Source organism: Agelaius tricolor, unplaced genomic scaffold (genome assembly GCF_023055355.1).
Source record: "Agelaius tricolor isolate 1412-34295 unplaced genomic scaffold, bAgeTri1.0.p SCAF_3, whole genome shotgun sequence".
Taxonomy (NCBI): domain Eukaryota; kingdom Metazoa; phylum Chordata; class Aves; order Passeriformes; family Icteridae; genus Agelaius; species Agelaius tricolor.
In genome coordinates, this window is record NW_027269263.1 from 30,765,872 (window position 1) to 30,785,467 (window position 19,596).

Genomic DNA, 19,596 nt, shown 5'->3' on the forward strand with positions numbered 1-19,596 from the left:
TAATTTGAACTGTCTTTTGGCAGAGGCCTCTAAGAAAGCTTGAGAAATGTTTAGGTGTTTGTTAACCTACTAAGGCAGCAGCTACCATGCTGACTAGCTGCCTGCCTCTTTTAATTAAATTGTAAATTTTTCAAGATGTCATCTACTCTTTTCCAGTGGAAAAGAGAAATTGATGCAGTGGATAATAATGTTTTTCTTATAAACACAAATTTATTATTATGATTTTTTTTTCCTATTGCATCTCATCCACTGTCATGTGTTTTTTCTATTTCCAGGAGATTTCTCATGTCTTTGTTGCATCAGACATCTGGTCAGTATAGCTCAGTTACAAGCCAAGGATTGTAAGAACTGTTTCAGTTAGGATAATCTCCCAGTCACGAACAGTACAATCTTTGTCATCAGAAGGGAGAATTATATAAGTTTGCTTCTAGACATTGTAGGAATTCTGGACTTGTGTGGTTGAAGGGAGAAGTGTTTTTTGTTTGTTTTTTTTTTCTGCACTTAAAACACAGAATTAAAATGCCTCAAATAGTATTATATCATTAAATACTATGCATTAATTTCTGCACTGGGATACAGACCTGTGTTTAGCAGAGTGGTGTTACTGGCCAGTAGTGGCTCTGGTGGCTATGCAAAAGACACAAGAAGATGTAAAAATGGTCACAGAGTCAAGATGGCAGCATTGCCAGGTTCAACTCTACTGGCAAACTTAAAGGCAAAGCTGGAAGGCAGCCATGAAGTGGTAGAGGAGAAAATCCCCTCTGCTTAAGCTCTGTCATGCTGAAGACTGAGCAGGGTGTGTTTTGCTCAGTTCACTCATAATGTAAGACAGTGTGTTCCTTGCTTGAGTAGGCTACTCTCCATAACACCAGCCACTATTCCTTATGGCTCTGTGTCCCCAGCCATTAAGGATTGTTGAGCATCTTATAGGTTGATTTGGGCTTTTTTTTGAGGTATTTTGGTAATAGCTGTGTAAATTAGAAACTAGTGTTAAAGAGAAAAACTCTAAGTGATGGTACTGGTACTGTTCAGCTGGACTAGAATCCCACTCACGATTCAATATGGCTTAAGCCCTCTAGACCGCTCTTCAGAGACACTTTGTTATTTCCCTTGACAATAGCGAGGTGCTTAAGGAGAAGTCAGGCCACCAAAAACACTGTTTCACATACTTCTCCATTTTTCTTTGGGTCATACTGGTTCTCTGTAGTAGATCAGGTCTTTGGAGACCTAGAAAAGAGGGTTAGATTTACTCTTCTCTAGTAGACTTCCCATTCTTCCAGAGAAGACTTTACCTGCCTCTACAAAACTTTATTAGTTGTTATTTAGATTTATAAGAAGAAAAGATCAAATATTTTTTCTTGGGCATCGTCATCCTGAGGGTGCTTACATAAAGACAGCTTCATTTTTTTCAGATTTTCTGAAAACAAACCCTATGTTTCTGCTGTGCCATTTTCTCTTACGCAGAAAGTAAGAAATATTTTAGTTCTAGTACAGATTAGCCACTTTGAATTGTACCTTTGTTCCAAAGATTGTTTGCTGCTAAGACTGAACCTCTCTCTGTCTGTTGTACGTGTACGTGCATGGTTTGTCCGTACTTTGTGATTTGGATCTCTCAACAGCAGTGTTTGTTGCTTAGCAAAGTCTGGTATGACACAAGACTAATACAGTATGTGTAGGTAAAACTGATTTTAAATTTAAAATGACAGTGTGCCCTTTTTAGTCATTTATTAGACAATGTTTATACTGACCTGTATGTCTTTTGTTTTCCCTACTCAGATGTTGCAAGAGCAATTGAGTTACTGGAGAAACTGCAGGAATCTGGAGAAGTACCGGTACACAAGCTACAGTCTCTAAAGAAGGTGTTACAGAGTGAGTTTTGTACAGCTATCAGAGAGGTATGAATTTGAGATTTATAGTTATTTCTCAGACTAACATTCCTCGGTACAGAAAAGCATATTTGCCTTTCAGTGCTATTTGTATAAAGGATGATAGATGTGAGATGTGTCTGTAGCTGCCTGCTACTGTGCAGAGCATGGAAGTCACTGAAAAGCACGCACAGAACAATTGCATCAGCAAGACATCAGGGCTGAGGCAATCAGCCTTGCTGAGGAGAAAGGGTGATTAATTAGTACTTTAGTATTCTGCTCTCATTGTTTGAGCATCTGTGGTAGGCTGTACAGCACTATGCTGGGATATGGGGTCATGCCAGTCTAGGTCAGTGCAAGGTTGAATGCCTCTCCTTTGAGCTCAGGTGTGTGATAGGGAGGTGCTGATAAAATCAGAATGCAGTGACAGCCAAAAGGGGCAAGGCTGAAGTTAACTGAGCTGACAGGAATCTTACCTTGGAAATCAGTGGTTGGGTCCCAGTGGGCTTTGCTCCTCATGTCAGAAATTCTTGTCATACTGCTAAGAACTGTGATCATTCCACTACCAACTCTGGTCAGTGCCTTCCTAAGCTCTGCCCAACAGTAGATAGATGAATGAATAGTAATTGTTTTCTTCAAGTCAACCTAGAGAAGATGCACCACTGTTCTACATGCATACAAGCAGTATCTTTAAAGCAGTTAAACAACAAACATTTCTGTTGGAAGTTTATAAAGAAAACATGGCTTAATACAACATTGTGTCAGATATTTTACCTACTAAACCAAGGAGACTCAGCCTGCCGAACAGAAGCAGTTCTAAATGTCCTAATGAAGGCAACATCTTTTTAGAACACCTGTAAGAACTTCTGTTTTAGTTTGTCTGTCTACTGCCTGGAACTAATCATCCATTGATGAAATCAATGGGGAATCTCATGTTCCCTCAATGGTAGCAAAACTGAGCTCCTGATAACTAAGCAACAGGAGCAGATTGATTGAGTGGACTGCTGAGTGGATGAAAGGAAAAAAGAGATGAGCAGACATCAGTTTAATAAGCAAAATGGAACACACACTTTCTTTTATGGAATATATTCTTCAGTGTTAGAATCAGAGAGAGGCTTCCACCTAATTAAATTGCAGTTTTCAAGACTTTTTGAAGGGAACAGTGTTCCCTGACAATAAATAATAAATAGTGTTCCCTGACAATAATAATGGCACTGTGTACCCTCAAAAAAAAAAAAAGCTGACATTCTGACTAGTCATTTCATTTAAGCAAACTAAATGCTTCTTTAAGTAACTACAGAACATAGAAAAGTTGTGGGATTGTTTGGGTTTTCTTCAGATAGCAGAGCCTGGTACTCCAATTGTTAAAGGCAGCTTTGAGTCTTTGCAGCATCATCAGTGAAATCTTAAACAAATTTCTATTAGTCTCAAGAAAACAGTTTTAGCAGAAGCAAAATTTAAGAACAAGGAAGCTGGCTTAGAAAAATGCTTTCTCAGTTCAATGAACTGAAAGTAGATCTTGACAAAATCATCTCAGTGGTACAAAAGAACTTTACAGAGTATTGTGTAAAGACAATCTGCATGTGACTGGAGATAGTTGTTACACAAGAATTGAGTGTTGATGAATAAACAGTTCTGCCAGCTTCATAAACAAAAAAATGTATTTCTTATTAAGTTTATATATCATCTTTCTAACATATCACTAGCAGAGAACAAAATTTCTACACCCAAAAAATTTGTACCATTCTCTGATACATGTATAAATCTTCTTTTAGGAAAAAATATTCAAATATAAAAGGCCCAATAATAAATCTTTTCATTTAGGGAGAGTGGGAGGATTGACATATGTACATTGTGAGTACTTAAGGTTGTTCTACATGTGGCTGCTCTTTTCATCTACATTAAGTTCTTGGCAGATATTAAGACTGTAACTCTTTTTTTCTGCCAGTTGAAGAGCTGTTTGAAAACTTAGAAAATAATTGCTTCTATATAAAAAAAGATTATAAAAGCATGGAATATTTTGGTCACATTACATTGTCAGCCATCTCCAAGCACTGCAAGAGGGACTGGGAGGGTATCTGAGCTGCGTTGTGTCATTAATCAGGGATGCCCTTCTTGTCTGTCCTTCATGTACACTGGAATTTATTGAACAGCACAGATTTTTCTGAGTGTGTTTGCGTTTGAGATAGCAAAGGCTGCACAGAAATTTCTCTACAAATGCTCTATCCAATTGTTTATCTTTTCTTACCTTAGTGCAAGATGTGAGAGCGTGGTGACTAGATTTTAATTTTCTTTATTAGCGCCTACACAGACTTAGAGGAGAAAAGTTGTTGACATTACAAGAGAATGCACAGCAGCCAGTTGGAAATAATGAGAAAAGTGGGAGTGAAGCAGACCGGGTGTGAGCTGCAGGTAGGAGTAATCAAAATGGGATGAGGAGAAAGGCTTTGTGTTAGTATGCAAATTCTGAAAGAGGCTGCTTTTTATATATATGCAGATATTCAGATCTGCAGTGTGCTGTGTTCATTCTATAATGCAAGATCTGAGCCTTATTTTCTTTCATCAGAAAATCTAGTAAAAGAGACTAAGGCTGCCTTTGGTAGTCCTATAAACACCATAGTGGAGGAATTTCGTAAAATAAAAATTCTCATTTTCCAGTCCAAGAAATTATGGAAACTTAACTGTCCAGTGAGTTTGATTGTTACAATAAGTCCCAGAGAAACTCAGCGTTGGGCTGAGGGCAGGTGAAAGGACCAAAGATGAAATGCAATATGCACTGTACTAACTAAATGTGTCTTGTCTGTTCTACAAGTAGAAGTAACTACGGAAGCAGGAGGTTACTTTCATGACCCATTAACCTTTAAAGGTATGAGATATGATATTAGATGGCATACATTCCAATCTAATGTGTAGGAATCTATCTAATGGCTGCAATTAATTGTATTTATGGGAATTTATTTAGTAAATCAAATTTCAAATCCCTACACTAATATTCCATAGAAATATTTTTTTATAGTGACTGAGTGAATGAAATTTAAATAGAAGTACTTCAGCATTTTTCAAGGATGCTGTGTTAGGAAATGGTGATTAATGGTTCTCACTTAGCTAAATATAAGTGCCACCAACTGAAATATTCTGTCTGGCACTAGGCAGGAATATGGATTAGCTCTGAAAATAATGGAAATAATTGAAGTGTATAATGGCCTAAGTATTTCCTTTTCACCTGTATACCCCTAGACCAGAAAACAAGTTAACCAAAGTCTGATCATACCAAAAGTCAGTTTGGAAAAAAATTTAATTTTGTTTTAAAATTACTTCTTTTAAAAGCTCCCTAGCTACATGAAGATTAATTAGTCTTCTATGGTTTTGTCATCTGATAAAACTTGCACAAATCTTTTCCATTATACCATTAAGTCCTTTACCCTTCTAAATGTTTTTGCTGTTTATTTAAAGCTGTTGCTATGTTATAGTCATCTGATTTCCAAGAGGTTACTGGAATAAATAAAGTGCTTTGAAAGGGAATGCAATTGAGCTACTGAGAAGTTACATTCGTATGCAACATAAAGCTAGACAACCTAACTGATAAAGTTACTTTAATTGTTGTAAGTCAGCAAAAAGAAGTTGTAAGAACTGTAAGATAAGGTAAATTTCTGGTCTGGCAAGAAACCCTATGGACCTGTGGACACATATGATAGAATAAAAAGCTGAGCAAAACATCATGGATCATCAACAAAAAAATGTGACATGCCTTAGCAGCTATGTGAATTTCATTTACTGCTAAAACCTGAAAATTGGTGGTCAAGAACCAGGAGAATAACCGTACAGTTTAATAAACACTTGAATCTCCTGAGCAAAGTTTTCTTTCAGATTGATTCCCTGATTTCCATTTCTGTGTGTTAAATATGTAATATTCAGGTGTATTTAGTTTTTCTCCCAGCTTGCCTTTGCTACTCAATTTTTTATTTCAAGGTTAAAGCTTAAGTTTTACTTTGTGGATATTGTTTGAAATAAGATCTGACTAGGAAATACCTATGGTGAATCAATGCCAAAATGAATCAAATAAAAATGTGGTGTGGCAACCAGACACACAAAAGTAACCATTATTTTATATTGTTATGACTTCCACCAAAATATCACGTCATCACAGAAAAGCAAATCTGTAGGATTCAGTCACTGATGAAGGAGGACAAAGTACTCTAATCTTGTTCATCTTGTATGAAATTAGTCATTGGGAAAGCATGTTGTCTTTGAAAATAGTTTAGTTCCTATGTCAGTAGTTTAAAACTTTTTTAAGCTTGCTATAAAATATAAACAGAGCATCCTGGACATTTAAAGACCTTTCTTGACTTACAGGCATAAAAATGGCAATGGCAGAATACTGACCCATATTTTTCATGAGCTCCTGATGCTCCCTAGTTACTTTAGAGATATACTTGCACATGCTGTATAGTATTAAAATCATAGTTTCATTATATATTAGGTAGGATAGTTTAATAAGCCTAGTCAGTATTTTGGAATTATTTCCTTTAATTACTAGTTTCATTTCCATGCCTTCGTGATCTGAACGCCCAGAATCCCAGTGCTGCTGAGGTGCAATGTTTTTTTATCTGGTCATTTCCTCAAGCTGCCCACACATGCTTTCCATTATTAACCCTGATAAATGGCTTTGCAAATATTAAGGGACCAGAAGAAGGCTGCTGGGTGGTGAAAACTGAATCTGGTGGTACTATACAGTGATGCCATGTGTGAGAACAGAAGGCTGGCTGGAACCCTTAGATGTTCATTCACTTCAAATGTCCTAGTGTGGTTGTATACTCCATTTTTACAGGGCTGTACTGAATATAACAATCTGGATATTAGCAGGACTCAGGCAAAAATCCTCATTTATTCTTTTATTCAATTATTAAGATTTTAATGTAGGAGTCATTTAAATACCTGTTTTCATTGTGTTTCAATAATCTTAAAATTTATTTGTTCAGTTTGCAATATAATGCTGTTACTCCACATCCCAGACCTAGTCTCTGAAAGCAGAATGTCATTGTTTTCTGCCTCATGAGTCCTTATGAAAATGAAGGTGCAGCAGGCCAAATTCTCTCAGCTGGCACCAAGGTAAGCCCCCAAGTCCAAATTCTGCCCTGTCTTCATGCTTTATTTTTGCTGAAAGCTGCATATTTGTTACATGAGGAGAAATACAATTCTGGTCAGTCTGTCATCTCCACAGGGCAAGCCCAACGTTTGAAGTTTTTCAATTATAAGATGCAAGCTTGGAAAAAAAATTGTATTGAGAAGACTTACAGCTATAATTCACAGCACAGAACTGTGATTAAAGCTCAGTAGGAAGCCTGACATCTAAAGATCCCCTGCTGTCGCATTTGCCCGTGCAAACCAGAGTGTTGGTCAGACTGAGCAGAAGTAATATGCTGGACTTACTAATAAGGCAATTAGTAAACAAAAGGGCAATAGGACAACACATAGGAGTAAAGTGACAGAGATTTATCAGCTCAGAGTTCTGCCTCAGGTCACAAAAACAGTGTGGTTGTACTAGCATGATGCCTCATTAGACTGGCTGGGAAGCAGAGTTCTCCTTAGGCTAATCTGATACCTTGTTATAACTTTGTTCTGGTGTTCCTGATAGTTTATTCAGAATCACTGCACCATTAGTTTAGTAGTAAGACTCATGCTGTAGCAAATAGGAATTGTAGGAATTGTGCAAATTCACCAATTTAATTCAGATTTTTGCAGGTTTATGCATTGATTTATTTGTAAGGTTTCAATAAAATTTGTATTCCTGGATGTTAATTGTAAAGTTTTGTTATCTCTTTTTAGATATTAGTAGATTATAATGTCTGCCAAACCGTTCAGTTTACCTGAATTCTGGGGCTGTATAGCATTTGCAAGAATTTTGTACTGTGCCTTTCCATCCTTTTTTCATTTCCACTGTCCCAGTGATGAAAAGCCACATAAAATAATAAGTTTCCACTAAATGAGTACTTCCATCACTGAGAGGAAAGGCCATTACTTAGCTTGTCTCAAATATGATGGTATGGCACAGTAGCAATGTATTCATGTTTCACAGAATTCTGCCTTCTGCCTCCTGGTTGCAGGTACTGTACTCACAATGATGAGTTGAGAGAAGGATTTGTAATGTATGTTTATTAGATAATAAAAAAATCCAATTTCTAAAGATGAGCTGTCTGCTCTTTGTGTTGCCACCATGCTGGATTAGGCACTGAAGAAGTTCAGCAGAAAAGCATAAGTTAGCAGTACACACAGTTTTAATTACCCTACTGTGTTAAAATATATGCCATTTTTTAGGGTGAATGTAATCAGAAATTACTCCAGTTTTGAAAAACAATGAAGCATTACTCTGTTGCTCACAAGCCATGGATGGCATGAATGAGAACTTTTGGAAATGATTACCTTGTAACTCAGCAGATGGCCTTCATTAATGGCAATTATATGAATTTACCAAGCTGCCCAGGCATTATCTGAGAGAAGGCATTATTTAGTGTCTGTGCAATTACTAAGTTCCTACCACTTTCATGACTTCACTGCAGGAGATTTAAAACAGCTGCTGTTGTCACCTGGTTTTTTATCTGCCTAGAGCTAAATGCATAGATTTCACAGATAGATTACTCTAGAATCTGGGACCAGACTGTATCATGGGTCTTTAATGGATGCTTTCTCCCACTGGTTTTGATTAAAGATCAATTTTTAGAGTTGGCTGTTGGCTATAAATCTAATTATACTTATGCTCTGCTTGTGTAACTGTGCCTTTTACAACAGATAAATAAATACTTTAGTGCTTCAAGAGTCCTGCAAGACTCGAAACAATCACATGTCTTGTACAGTTTATCTGGGTGGCTGTATCATATTTACCAAAACTGAGTGGTGCTCAGGTGATGTTCTTATTTTGGCACACAGCTGCAGCTGCATGTGCTATGGAAGGCAATTCCACTGGCACATGTGTGGTGCGTCTCAGCATCTTTTTGGTTTGCTCACATTATCATTTTAGTTTATTATTGCAGTGTCCTATTTGATTACATAAAACTCTTCAAAATAGACAGAATAGCCTCTGTTGCAGTTCATCTCAAGCCTGCTTCTTCCTCTTGAGAGAAATCAGCAGCGAGTTTAACTACCAAGTAATGTGAATAAGTGAAAGATTGTTGGAAGCCACTGCACCATTTTTTTTTTGCCTTGATGGAGCCTTAGTATCCCTCTGCTGCCACTTAACTGATGTCACTGATAAGACTCCTGAGAAATGCTGCTCAGTCTCCATTGTTTTAAGAAAAGAAATTGTAAAATTCTATTTTATCTGTATTTTTGTTGTCCTTTAAAACAAGAAGCATCAGTAGTTTCCTTCCTTCCCCCTGTCTTCTCAGCTTGATAGGAACATTTGAGATGAGCCTGCATGATGATGTCATGTTTCATCCAGGTGCTCATTTTGGCAAGGTTTTGACAAATCTGGTAAAGTTTGGAATATGGCTGTTGCTTATGTCAGCCTCAACAGCATATACAAACTTACTGATGAAGTGGAGGGTATTAGTGTTTATTAATGCTTGGTGTATTTTTGAACTCAAAAGTTACTGGCAGTGAAGTCTAAGAGGGTGGGAAATTATAGGCTGTGAGTTCCAAGTGGTCTTATGGGAATTAACTAATCACACATGTTGGTATTTCTTTTTATCCCAGTATATGGCAGTAGAAACAGCAGAAGAGACTTTTAGGGCTGTATTTTGCCAAGGTTTAGTGATTGCAAAGGATACAGTTTCTGCAACACCTGTAACACTGTTTTAAAGATGCCAGATCATAGTTCCCATTGACTTAGAGCAGAATATAGAACAGTGTGCAAGACATAGGAAATAAACTAAATGATCGAAGTATATTTCTCTTGTTCCTCATATAAGTAGTTTTTACTTGCAAATGAAAGTCTATTTTTCCTTATACTTAAAAGGGTATTAAGCAACTTCCTACTGACTTCAAAGTGTCAGTGATGACTCCAGACAGAATTGACATTGGAGGGAAGAGGGGGCACACAGAGGTCTTGTGTATCCTAACAGCAACACCAGGCGTGTTTCAATTGACTCACCCAATATGTGCAGAGGATGTGACAGCGTGCATTTTCGGGTACATCTGCTACATACTTCTGCTCACACATAAGGGAGGAAAGAGATTCTGGCCCCAGCCTGTAACCCCTGTTGGGTTGTTTCTTGGACAGACTCAGAATCATATGGCAAGAGCTCAGGGACCAGAACTTGGTCACTACAGATACTGTCAGATCAGAGTGCACACCACCTTTTTCCACACAAAAAAATAAAAGAAAAAATTCCACTCTTAACTTGAGCCTTCATGAAGTATTACACCCTAAATTAAAATATTATACCTTTATAGTGATTATCCTTAATTTATTTTTAACAATGTCTCAGGCCCATGCTGTTTTTTATCTACTGCCTAAGGACAGCTTAATAATGCATCAGTATTCGGATCAGTTTTTCCACTTTGGTAGAACTGACCTAGTTTCCTCCATAGCCCCCATCCCCTAGAGAAGGAACATTTATATAAAATATCCTCAATGAAAACGCTAAAGCCAACATTCATAATATTTCTTACACATGGTCCGAAATTAAAACTGTCTCATCTCCTCAAGTTGTTCAACAAGACTGAATTTCATTTACAGGTTTGTGCTTTTTAATGGGTTAGCATCCCTATGGCATCATGTGGCAACATCCATGCTGTGTTACTTCATGGAAAGGGAACAATGCAACAATTATGAAAATGATGCAAAGTTTGGTTTTGAAAATAGACACCAGTGCTTTTTCCAATGCAAACATGTAACTGCTCAAAGGGTAATGAGAGCTTATCATGCAAAAATATTCAGAATGCCAGCAACCTTGAATGACCACATTCTGTCTGATATAAATAGCTCATTAATACAGACTAGTTGTCACAAAGCAGCTTTTTCAAATTCAGTTGCCGAAATTCAGTAGCTGCAAGCAACAACTTACGTAATACAGGCATGTCAGTGCTTCCAGTAAGAACAGTAATCTATCACGTGCCTTCCTCTCAAATGAACTTTCCAGCCATTTCAAGCTCTCTGTACTCACAAGTACCTATTGACTTGTCCTGTTGACATTGACAAAAGAACATTCGTCATTGCTCTGAGGGGCAGACTGGATTATGTACAAAATATACACTGTGAGCTTGGGTGTAAGATTGCCTAATTCTGCTTCTGTTGGGATTACTCAAACACCTGTCATAGTCCTATAACAAAATGGGCTTTTGTGATTCATTTGCTCAAACAGTCTTGTTTAAGAAGAATCTAAGTTTATTTTAAACTTGAAGTTGTGGTGTGTATGCATGGCATCCATGGCATTCTCCCACAACCAGTGGTTTCGTGGGGGTCTGTCCCTCACAAGCGCTGCTATTTAGACAGTTACCAAATTCTCTTTCTTTTTAGTCATTCAGAATAGTCCCTTCCCCAATTTTTAAATTAACTACCAAAGATAAAAGTAGCTATTAACACAAGGTTAATATTTTTTGAGTCAACAAAATTGATAGGAGAGAAAATCAGCCTGCTTTCAACTGCCAATGGAACTACTTTCAACTTTCAAATGGAACTACTGTTCTAGACTATGGTGTACCACAGTGTTTAGTACAGTATCTTAGCAAGAGGCTATAGCTCTGTATATATATAGTTCTGGAGAAAACATGCTCTTAAAGATGTAAATGTGCTTTCCCAAGCATGCTTATCACACGAGATGAATTTTTAAGAAGCAGAACACAGGCGCAAAACCAGAAATTCCATCTGATATTTAAGAGATACAAAACTTCACACACTGTCGTTAGATATTTTCCACTTTCATTGAGCTACCACAGGTTTATGGCTGAATGGAAGTGCTCCACTGCTTTGGTTTTGAGCTTGAGTAAGATTTCAGATAGTCATTACAAAAGAGTAATTAAGAAAAAGGAATTGTGAAAGAGGAAATGTGGCTGGGTCAGCTGCATACATCCTTGCTGCTAATATACACACTTTCAGTTGTGTTTGACATGTTTTCTTTTTTTTATGTCATCATCTGTTCAGGTGTCATCTTAGATGGATAATTAGATTTGTTTGTAGGTAATTTTGTAGAAGGGCAAATACTGTTTGAAATTTCAGAAAACCTACCATAAGGGGCAGAACTTTTGAAAACTCTTGAGTTCTGGAAAGTCTGTAGTTCAAGCAAAAATGGCGATTGGTGTAAAATATTACCAGGTAGGATTCCATGGTTTATGTGGTACAAGAGGTTACCAGGGTCTCTTCTAACCTTTGCAGCATTTAAGCCTTGCTCATTGATGTGGTCAAGCTTGATCTGAATTGAGTGCTGAAGCACAGCTCAAGGGGAGTCTGTCCAGGCATACAAACCAATGCATTCCTTTCCACAGACATAAATGTGTTGGATTAAGAATGGAAAATATAAGCAAGAGGTTATGTGTAAGGAAAAATCCCAAACAGAATGTGAAGGAGTCAAAAATTATGAAAACAAAGTAGAGTGGGAGAGACACAACCAATTTGTGCTGCAGGTGGCATTTGCTCTCAGAAACAAAGGATTCACAGGTACCACCATGGAGAGGTTGCAGCTCTCCAGTGCACCTTCTCTCTGTAACTTCTCCCAGTCACAAGATTGGGCATTCTCCTGGCCTGCCCCAAGGACTGGGTCATGCATCAAGTGAAATTAAATGTGGGTCTCCAAGCAGAAGGAGACTGAATTCCTGCTCCAGATTTGGAGAGGAGGGGAGAAGAGAGGCCAGCAACTGTGCTGAATAAAGCATCTTCTGCTCCTCTCACTATGGTGAAAGACTGATTAAGATACTTCTTTTTGCTTGACGTCTTAGAAGGGAAAAATATTTATCATCCAGTCCGACATACAAAGGCAATTAGGAAGATAGGGATTCAGCTGGTTGATGGCAGCTGCATAGTACTGAGGTGTAAGTAAATAACAATCTCTTTCTTTTATAGCTTAGCATCAGTTCTGCAAGGATGCACACATGTACACTGTTCCACTGACATGACTACAGGAGAGCAGTGAAACCAATTATGTCCTCCTTGTTCTGGTTATTCTCGTGCTAACTCTGCCCTCTGTACTGTCTGTCAGGCTCTTGTCTTCCCTTCCTTGAAGGTCTTCTTCCAAAAACAGAGATACAATTCTTTTCTACACTTGAAGCAACAAAAATACGGCAAAGGAGATAAACCCAGATGATGCCAATATATATTTTAAACATCATTTATCCGTCTTTTTTGCAGGTTTTTTCTTTATTTCACTCTTTTACCTGCTTACCTGTGATTTACCTAAGTCACTTATTTAGGTTGTGACTTCTTGAAGGAATCATTTTATGTCTTTTTATTATTATCATACTGCAGGCACTGTGGAAACACAGCTGATTATTACTATTTACATCTATGATCTCATGCCAAGAAGCCCCTAACATTTTCAAAAAAGGTTACTTCCACACTTAGAAATTTCAGAAAACTGTGTCTGGGCTTGCTATATCACAGGTCTGAATTGCAGTGTAGTCTGTGTTTATGGGGCGTTTCTGAGCACCTGTTCATTGCTGTAAAATGACTTCTGCCTCATACCTCCGCCCTTTGGTGTTCAGATCGGCTTGTCCTAAAGTTGAGCATCATTATTGTAGGTACAGTTGTACTTAGAATTACATATTTCATCAGGGGATGAATCACTAAATACCATTTATGGAAGGCAATGGAATAAAATTGTTTAATTAGATTCTGTCTTAGAGAATTCATCAGAAAAGATGCTGTATCATTCAGATTGTAAAGAAAAACACTGCTTATAGACACCTTGGCAAAACAGGCTGCTAAGTGCACTGTTTTTCCTGGACCTTCTACGGCTTTGTGTTGACTTAAATAGCCAAGCCCTAAATAACCTGCTTTGTTATGAGTCTGTATGGAGTAATTTTTGGTAAGAAGCTAGCTCCTAAAGTACCTGTAAGGCTGTTCCCCTTCCTGCACTCCAGTAGTCTTGAACCAGCTGCTTTGCCTCCCAGCTGAATGCGTGGGGGTGAGGCCCATCATCATAACAATAATACCTGCTGCATCTGACTCACTGCAGCTCCTGCTGGGAGAGGTAATAAAATGTGCATTTCTCTGTGCCTGTGAGAGCTGACACAGTACAAGGAGGATTCACTTCCAAGTTCAAATCTTCTAGCTGTAATTTACCTCCTGCACTCTCTTTGTAATCTTTGAGTAGTGTGGGAGAATAACTTCAGGTTATGTCTGAGGAGACTACCTGCAGAAGCTGAAAAAGTCTGAGATCTGTATTCATGCTTTCAGGAGTATTGCTTGATGGGAGTGCTGTATTCTGTGCTCCACAGGAAAGAGAAAACAAAGCTGAGTATGTCTTGCTCCACAGCACAAATGAGATCTGTGTGAACAAACCCCTGCCTGCAGCACGCCTTTACCCAATGAACATTCAGCACACAGACACTCACAGTTTTGGTAGAAATCACTGAGGGGGAGAAATGATCTGAAACATTACCATTTACCTTCTAGCTGCAGGTTTGTGTCTTGAATCATTGACATTTCACCTGTAATTTAATTTCTATTACTAATTAATCGTGGAAGCTCTTTTCCCTAGGCACTAAACCATCAGGCTTTTATGGAGTCTGTCAGTAAATAATATTACTAAACACCCATGTAGTCTTACAGACACTCAAAAAATATATAGCTGTACATACAAAAATAGATATGCTCTTTTTCAAGTTAGTAACATATAATAACCATCTAGTTACTGTGCTGGGCAACTGGCTCTAGGTGGCCCTGCTTGAGCAAGGCAGTTGAATGAGATGACCTCCAGAGTCACTTCCATTCTCAACCAGTCAGTGACTCTGTAATATGTTAATTTTCTTTCTTCAGCTCAATCATACTATCCAATGATGTCTTTCAAAATGATTCATCTATCGGAGTTGACAAAGATCACTGTTTTAAAATACTTCTTTTGTAAATATCCTACAGGGGAGATTTTAAAATGCTTTAAATTAAAATCTGTGCCTTTGTTGTTTTCTATACTGACTGATATTTTGTTTAAGTAAAGAAAGCTATAGTAGATCTTATACAAGCAGCTTAAGGAATGACATCATTGGATTCAGGAGAATTGTTATATGTTAAAAATATAATCAGATGTACAGGTAATAGCAGGAATTGAAAGAAAAGATTTTTTAAATCCATTTCAATTACTTGTCATATACAGTGGATTCAACAAGAAGCTATATTTCATAGCAGGAGGATTTAAATACCAACTTACTCAGTCTGAGAACAAAGAGATTTTCAGTTTACGTGTTCTGTGTACATAGAAGAGGGAGCAGAATGGATTTGTTGTGCTAAAGTCATGGCTAAGGTGGTGCTGAGAACAGCATAGATAAAGGGCTTAGTGTGGCTACAGGGGAACAAACAACGTTTGTTTATGGACTCCAGTGCACTGCAGGGATGAACCCTGATTAGATGTGAACCCTACAAAGAGTTTAAGGGGCTTGGTGGAACAGGTACCATTAATCTGTGTTTGGTTGTCAGACTGACTCAGTAATAAGAAAGTTATGTGGGTGTATATGTTTTATCATTCTTAAACTCAAATTACATTCAGGATTATTTAACTGTCAAATAGGATAATTTGATTTACAAATGCCTCAAGCAAATATTCAAGACTGGTTGCATCTGTTGCTTATAGACAGTGAGATCTGACATGCAGAACTCTTTTTCTGTAAGAACTGAGGTATAGATACCACAATCACTAATAACTCTTTGCAGAACAGCATTTTAAATCTGTTAGCATTTAGAATTTACAGATTACCCAAGGATTATATGACACTATTGATCATATTTTTCCAGAAGTTTTTGAGCTGCTGGATTATTTTTTATTTTACTAATTTAATCACACACTCATGAGTCTGTTCTTTCACCAGTATACAAATTAGTTACCAGGATACTGGATATTAAAAAAGTCTACCAGCTAGATACTGGTAGGATGCAGTCAACAGGAAGTTATGTGACTTCAAACCCAACAAACAGTAAAATGAATGTATCATTATCAGCTCACCTTTGTGTTTATTGAGCTTAGTCATGAATATTTTAAAGAACTTTTTAGTAATTGTTCCTTTATATGAAATACTGTGACCTGTTTTTGAAGCAATGTCATAATAGTTCAATATTCAAATATATGTCTTTAGACATTTTAGCAAGCCATAGCAGTTAAAGCTGTGCAAACAAAAACTATATGTACAATCTGCTGTCATGTTCTAAGATGAAGTGGAACCTGAAGAAAATACAGCATTATTAGTAGTTCAGTACACTATGGGTTTGAAGAAAAAACTATGTAATGACTCATCACTGCAATTACACACAATTATTCTTCTTATATAATGTAGTAATTCTTCTTATGTAATAATAAGTCCTAGAGCATAATACAATAAACACTGAACTGATCAGTGCAATAGAATGCTGAGTATGTAGGCTCAACCCATCTTTATGATGGTATCATCCAGTGCTAAAACATAAGAAACCAGAAATCCTGTAGAGACTATAAAAGAGCTTTCTTTTCCCAAATGTTTACAAGTAAGGGCAAAATCCTGGTTTCTGCTGTGGTCAGTGTCCATGTTCCCAATGGAAGCAAGATTTCATTTCAAATGGAGAAAGCAGGAAGATTTTCAGCATGATCCCCTTGTCTCAGTTTTCTTCATTGGCCCAGGCTTTTTTAAATTCAGTTCTAGAATGACATATGTGCTGACAGTAGTCAAGACAAAGAATCTTTTGCTGTATTGTGGAAGTGTTTGTTGTATTTTAGATCTCTGAAATGTATTGCATTTGTTATCTCCTTTCCTTTCTCGCCTTTCCCTTATGTATGATACCCCAAGAAAAAAGGTCTGGGGATAAGTCATCCCCATGACTTAACAGTTAACATGTCTGTCCACTGAAATCAGAAATGAGACACAAATCTTAATTCTGTTTAGATGTTTGCAGCATATACTTGTCAGTGTGTTAAGTTTCATATTAACAGGCTCAGTGTGGAGAGATGCATCCTTATGGTACTGCATAACAAGTCATCAGGACAGGGCAACGGGGAACATTTGTCTATCAATGAGAAAAGCCATTGTTTGTAGGTCAGTTAAGTACTTCTCCACCAAAGTAACATTTACATTACCAAAGAGGAAAGTTTTGGCACTTCTGTTAAAGCATCAGCAAATGAGTGAAAGAGAAATTTATTTTTGAAAGTACATTTGAATCTGCACTCCTCAAGGAACCTAAGGAGATTGCTGTAAAAACTAACATACTTTACCAGCAAAGTTTCTCTCTGATCAGAAGTGGAGCCTGAGACACATGACATATGAAACGACAAAATTTCTGATGAATTAGGTCAAGAAAATGCCCACAGTAAATCAGTAGCATATAGCAACTTTTTTTTTTAAGTTTGTTGATTTTATAAGAAAGTTAAATAAAAGGTTTGGTTTGTTTGCACTCACCTTTGTTTTCCAAAAAACTTTCTGTATGTTATATGTAATTATTTTTATTTTTTAAGTTTGCTTTCAAAATAACTGGCTAGTATCAAAGCTTTGTTGTTATTTTTACTCTGAGAGTGTGACAAATCTAGAGAAAAAGGCAATGTAAGACAAAGCCTTTTCCTTTCTCTTTACTGGAGATGTTTAAAATGGAGACTTAAGGACCAGGAAAGGTGGGTCAAAAGTGTATACCAGAAAAAAAACTTACAGAAATTTATATATATTGGCATTGTGATTGTATGTAATTTATATGTATGTACAATTTCTTTTTAAAGGATAATCTTACTCACTGACCATGTCTGACCAGACCTACCAGACTGTAAACCCTTTTCACATTCCTAGTTATGTTTGATGGAAGGTAGTACTGTCACATTTCTCCAGAGCTATTTTTACTTCCATTCTTCAGCTGAGCAGCATTTTTCTTCTATATGCTGAGCAGCTTACATATTTTTTTAACATCAGTTTCCTAAGTTTTTTAGTTCATAAGAAAGTTCAGAGACCAAAGAAGTCATTGTTGGAGGCTGAGGCACCACTCAAGTCAGTTCAGATCACTTGCATTCAAGTCAGTTGCCTGGAAACACGGATTTTTGAAAACATAGAACTTAGCTGGTTTTAGGAAACTACTTGCTAGAGAATGGAAGGGAGTTGTGTTGGAAGATGTAAAGTTAAGTTTGGAAATTATTGTGAGAAACACAGATTGATGTTCTCTGTTAACCTAAGCCTGCTCAAGTTTAGCAGACACTTTACTATGTGATTGCATGAATACAGCATTAATGGATGTTAGTTCTTTGAGGGAAAGGGACTCTCCTGTCTGGGTTAAAATAAAGTCCTTGTTTTGCTCCTATAATTAATTTCATTTTATTTTCATGAACATTTTAGGTGTATCAATACATGCATGAAACCATAACTGTTAATGGCTGCCCCGAATTCCGAGCCAGGGCCACTGCAAAGGTAGGATACGTGCAGCTGTTGAAATACGTGTTCCCAAAGTGATCTAGTAATTGACTGTGCGCGTGTGTGTTTCAGGTATTCGTGTGTACACTGTAAGAAAATTTAGACATCAGTGGCAGCCCAGAGTCTAGAACCAGTGCTACTTCCCAGGTAACAATCATAATAGAAAATTTCAACCTTTATGCTGCTTCTGTAGCTTAAGAAAAGAGAATGATTTTATGGAATATGATGCTTTTTGAAAAGTCGCTTTGCAAAAGCAAATCTACTGGTTCTTCTATAGCAGTCTGCCTGCAACAACCAATATTTTAATGGACTGTTTTCCCATACATCTCATCCAGAGAGGACACAGTTATTTGGGAGGTAGAAACTAAACAATCAAAATTCCCCTTTTAACTAATGGGAGCTGTAGGTACTGAGCAAGTGGTAAGGATGAACAGTGTCAGAAATGGCCTGATCAACATTTTATTGACTCCACAGCTAAATGTAAGCCTGGAGATTTTTCTCTGATACATTGCCTGTTTTAATAAAATATAGTCTCTTTGTCCATGTGGACCTGCCTTTCTTATATCCTAAGACAATGACAGCTATGTTATTGCTGCTGCTGAAATGATAAAGGATTTCACACAACCATGAAAGAACCCATTCTATGTGCCAGTATGAAATATGCTCTGTATTTCATAACATGCAGAAAAATAGATGCTTCCAAACAAGGGGGTCCACCATGGCTTTCTTTTTTCCATTATCATTTTGCACAAAACACTGTCTTTTATGTGGTATAGCAGATTCTATGCAAAATAAATCGCAAAACCCATAAATCTTTTTTAGAGATGCTTCTTTATGGTCCCATTCCTGTGAACATAAACTCCCTGAAGTCCTAGTGGAACTAAGATCCCTTACTATTATGTATTTATGCTCAGAGATTTTAATTTAAAGCTGTATCAGAAGAGGAAGGTTGGGAGTATGTTACAAAATGATTTAAGAGTATTTTAGGGAAGCAAGCTCTATAATAGCAGCAAATAACCTAATATACTCTAAATTGCAGCGTATTTTCCATATTAAATAGGACTTTCTTTTCTGTAGGCCATTTTTCTTATTTTAACCTTCTAATTGAAAGCTAATGGTCAATGTAAATTTTGTAAGATCTTTCGTTCTATATGGAGAAATGTGTATATGAAATCCTGATTTGTTTACACTGCAGATAAACATAGAAATTATTGCTATGTTATTTAGTAAATGGGGA

At 37.1% G+C, this 19,596-nt stretch overlaps 1 protein-coding gene across 2 annotated transcripts in view; it reads left to right on the forward strand.

Moving 5' to 3' along the window:
• LIN7A (lin-7 homolog A, crumbs cell polarity complex component) overlaps positions 1-19,596 on the forward strand; it is a 46,318-nt gene that overhangs the window by 17,626 nt on the left and 9,096 nt on the right. For both annotated transcript variants that reach the window (XM_071423362.1, XM_071423361.1), the window contains exons 2-3: positions 1,777-1,895; positions 18,285-18,356. In XM_071423362.1, the coding sequence (XP_071279463.1) occupies positions 1,777-1,895; positions 18,285-18,356 (191 nt within the window). The remainder of the gene's footprint in view (positions 1-1,776; positions 1,896-18,284; positions 18,357-19,596) is intronic.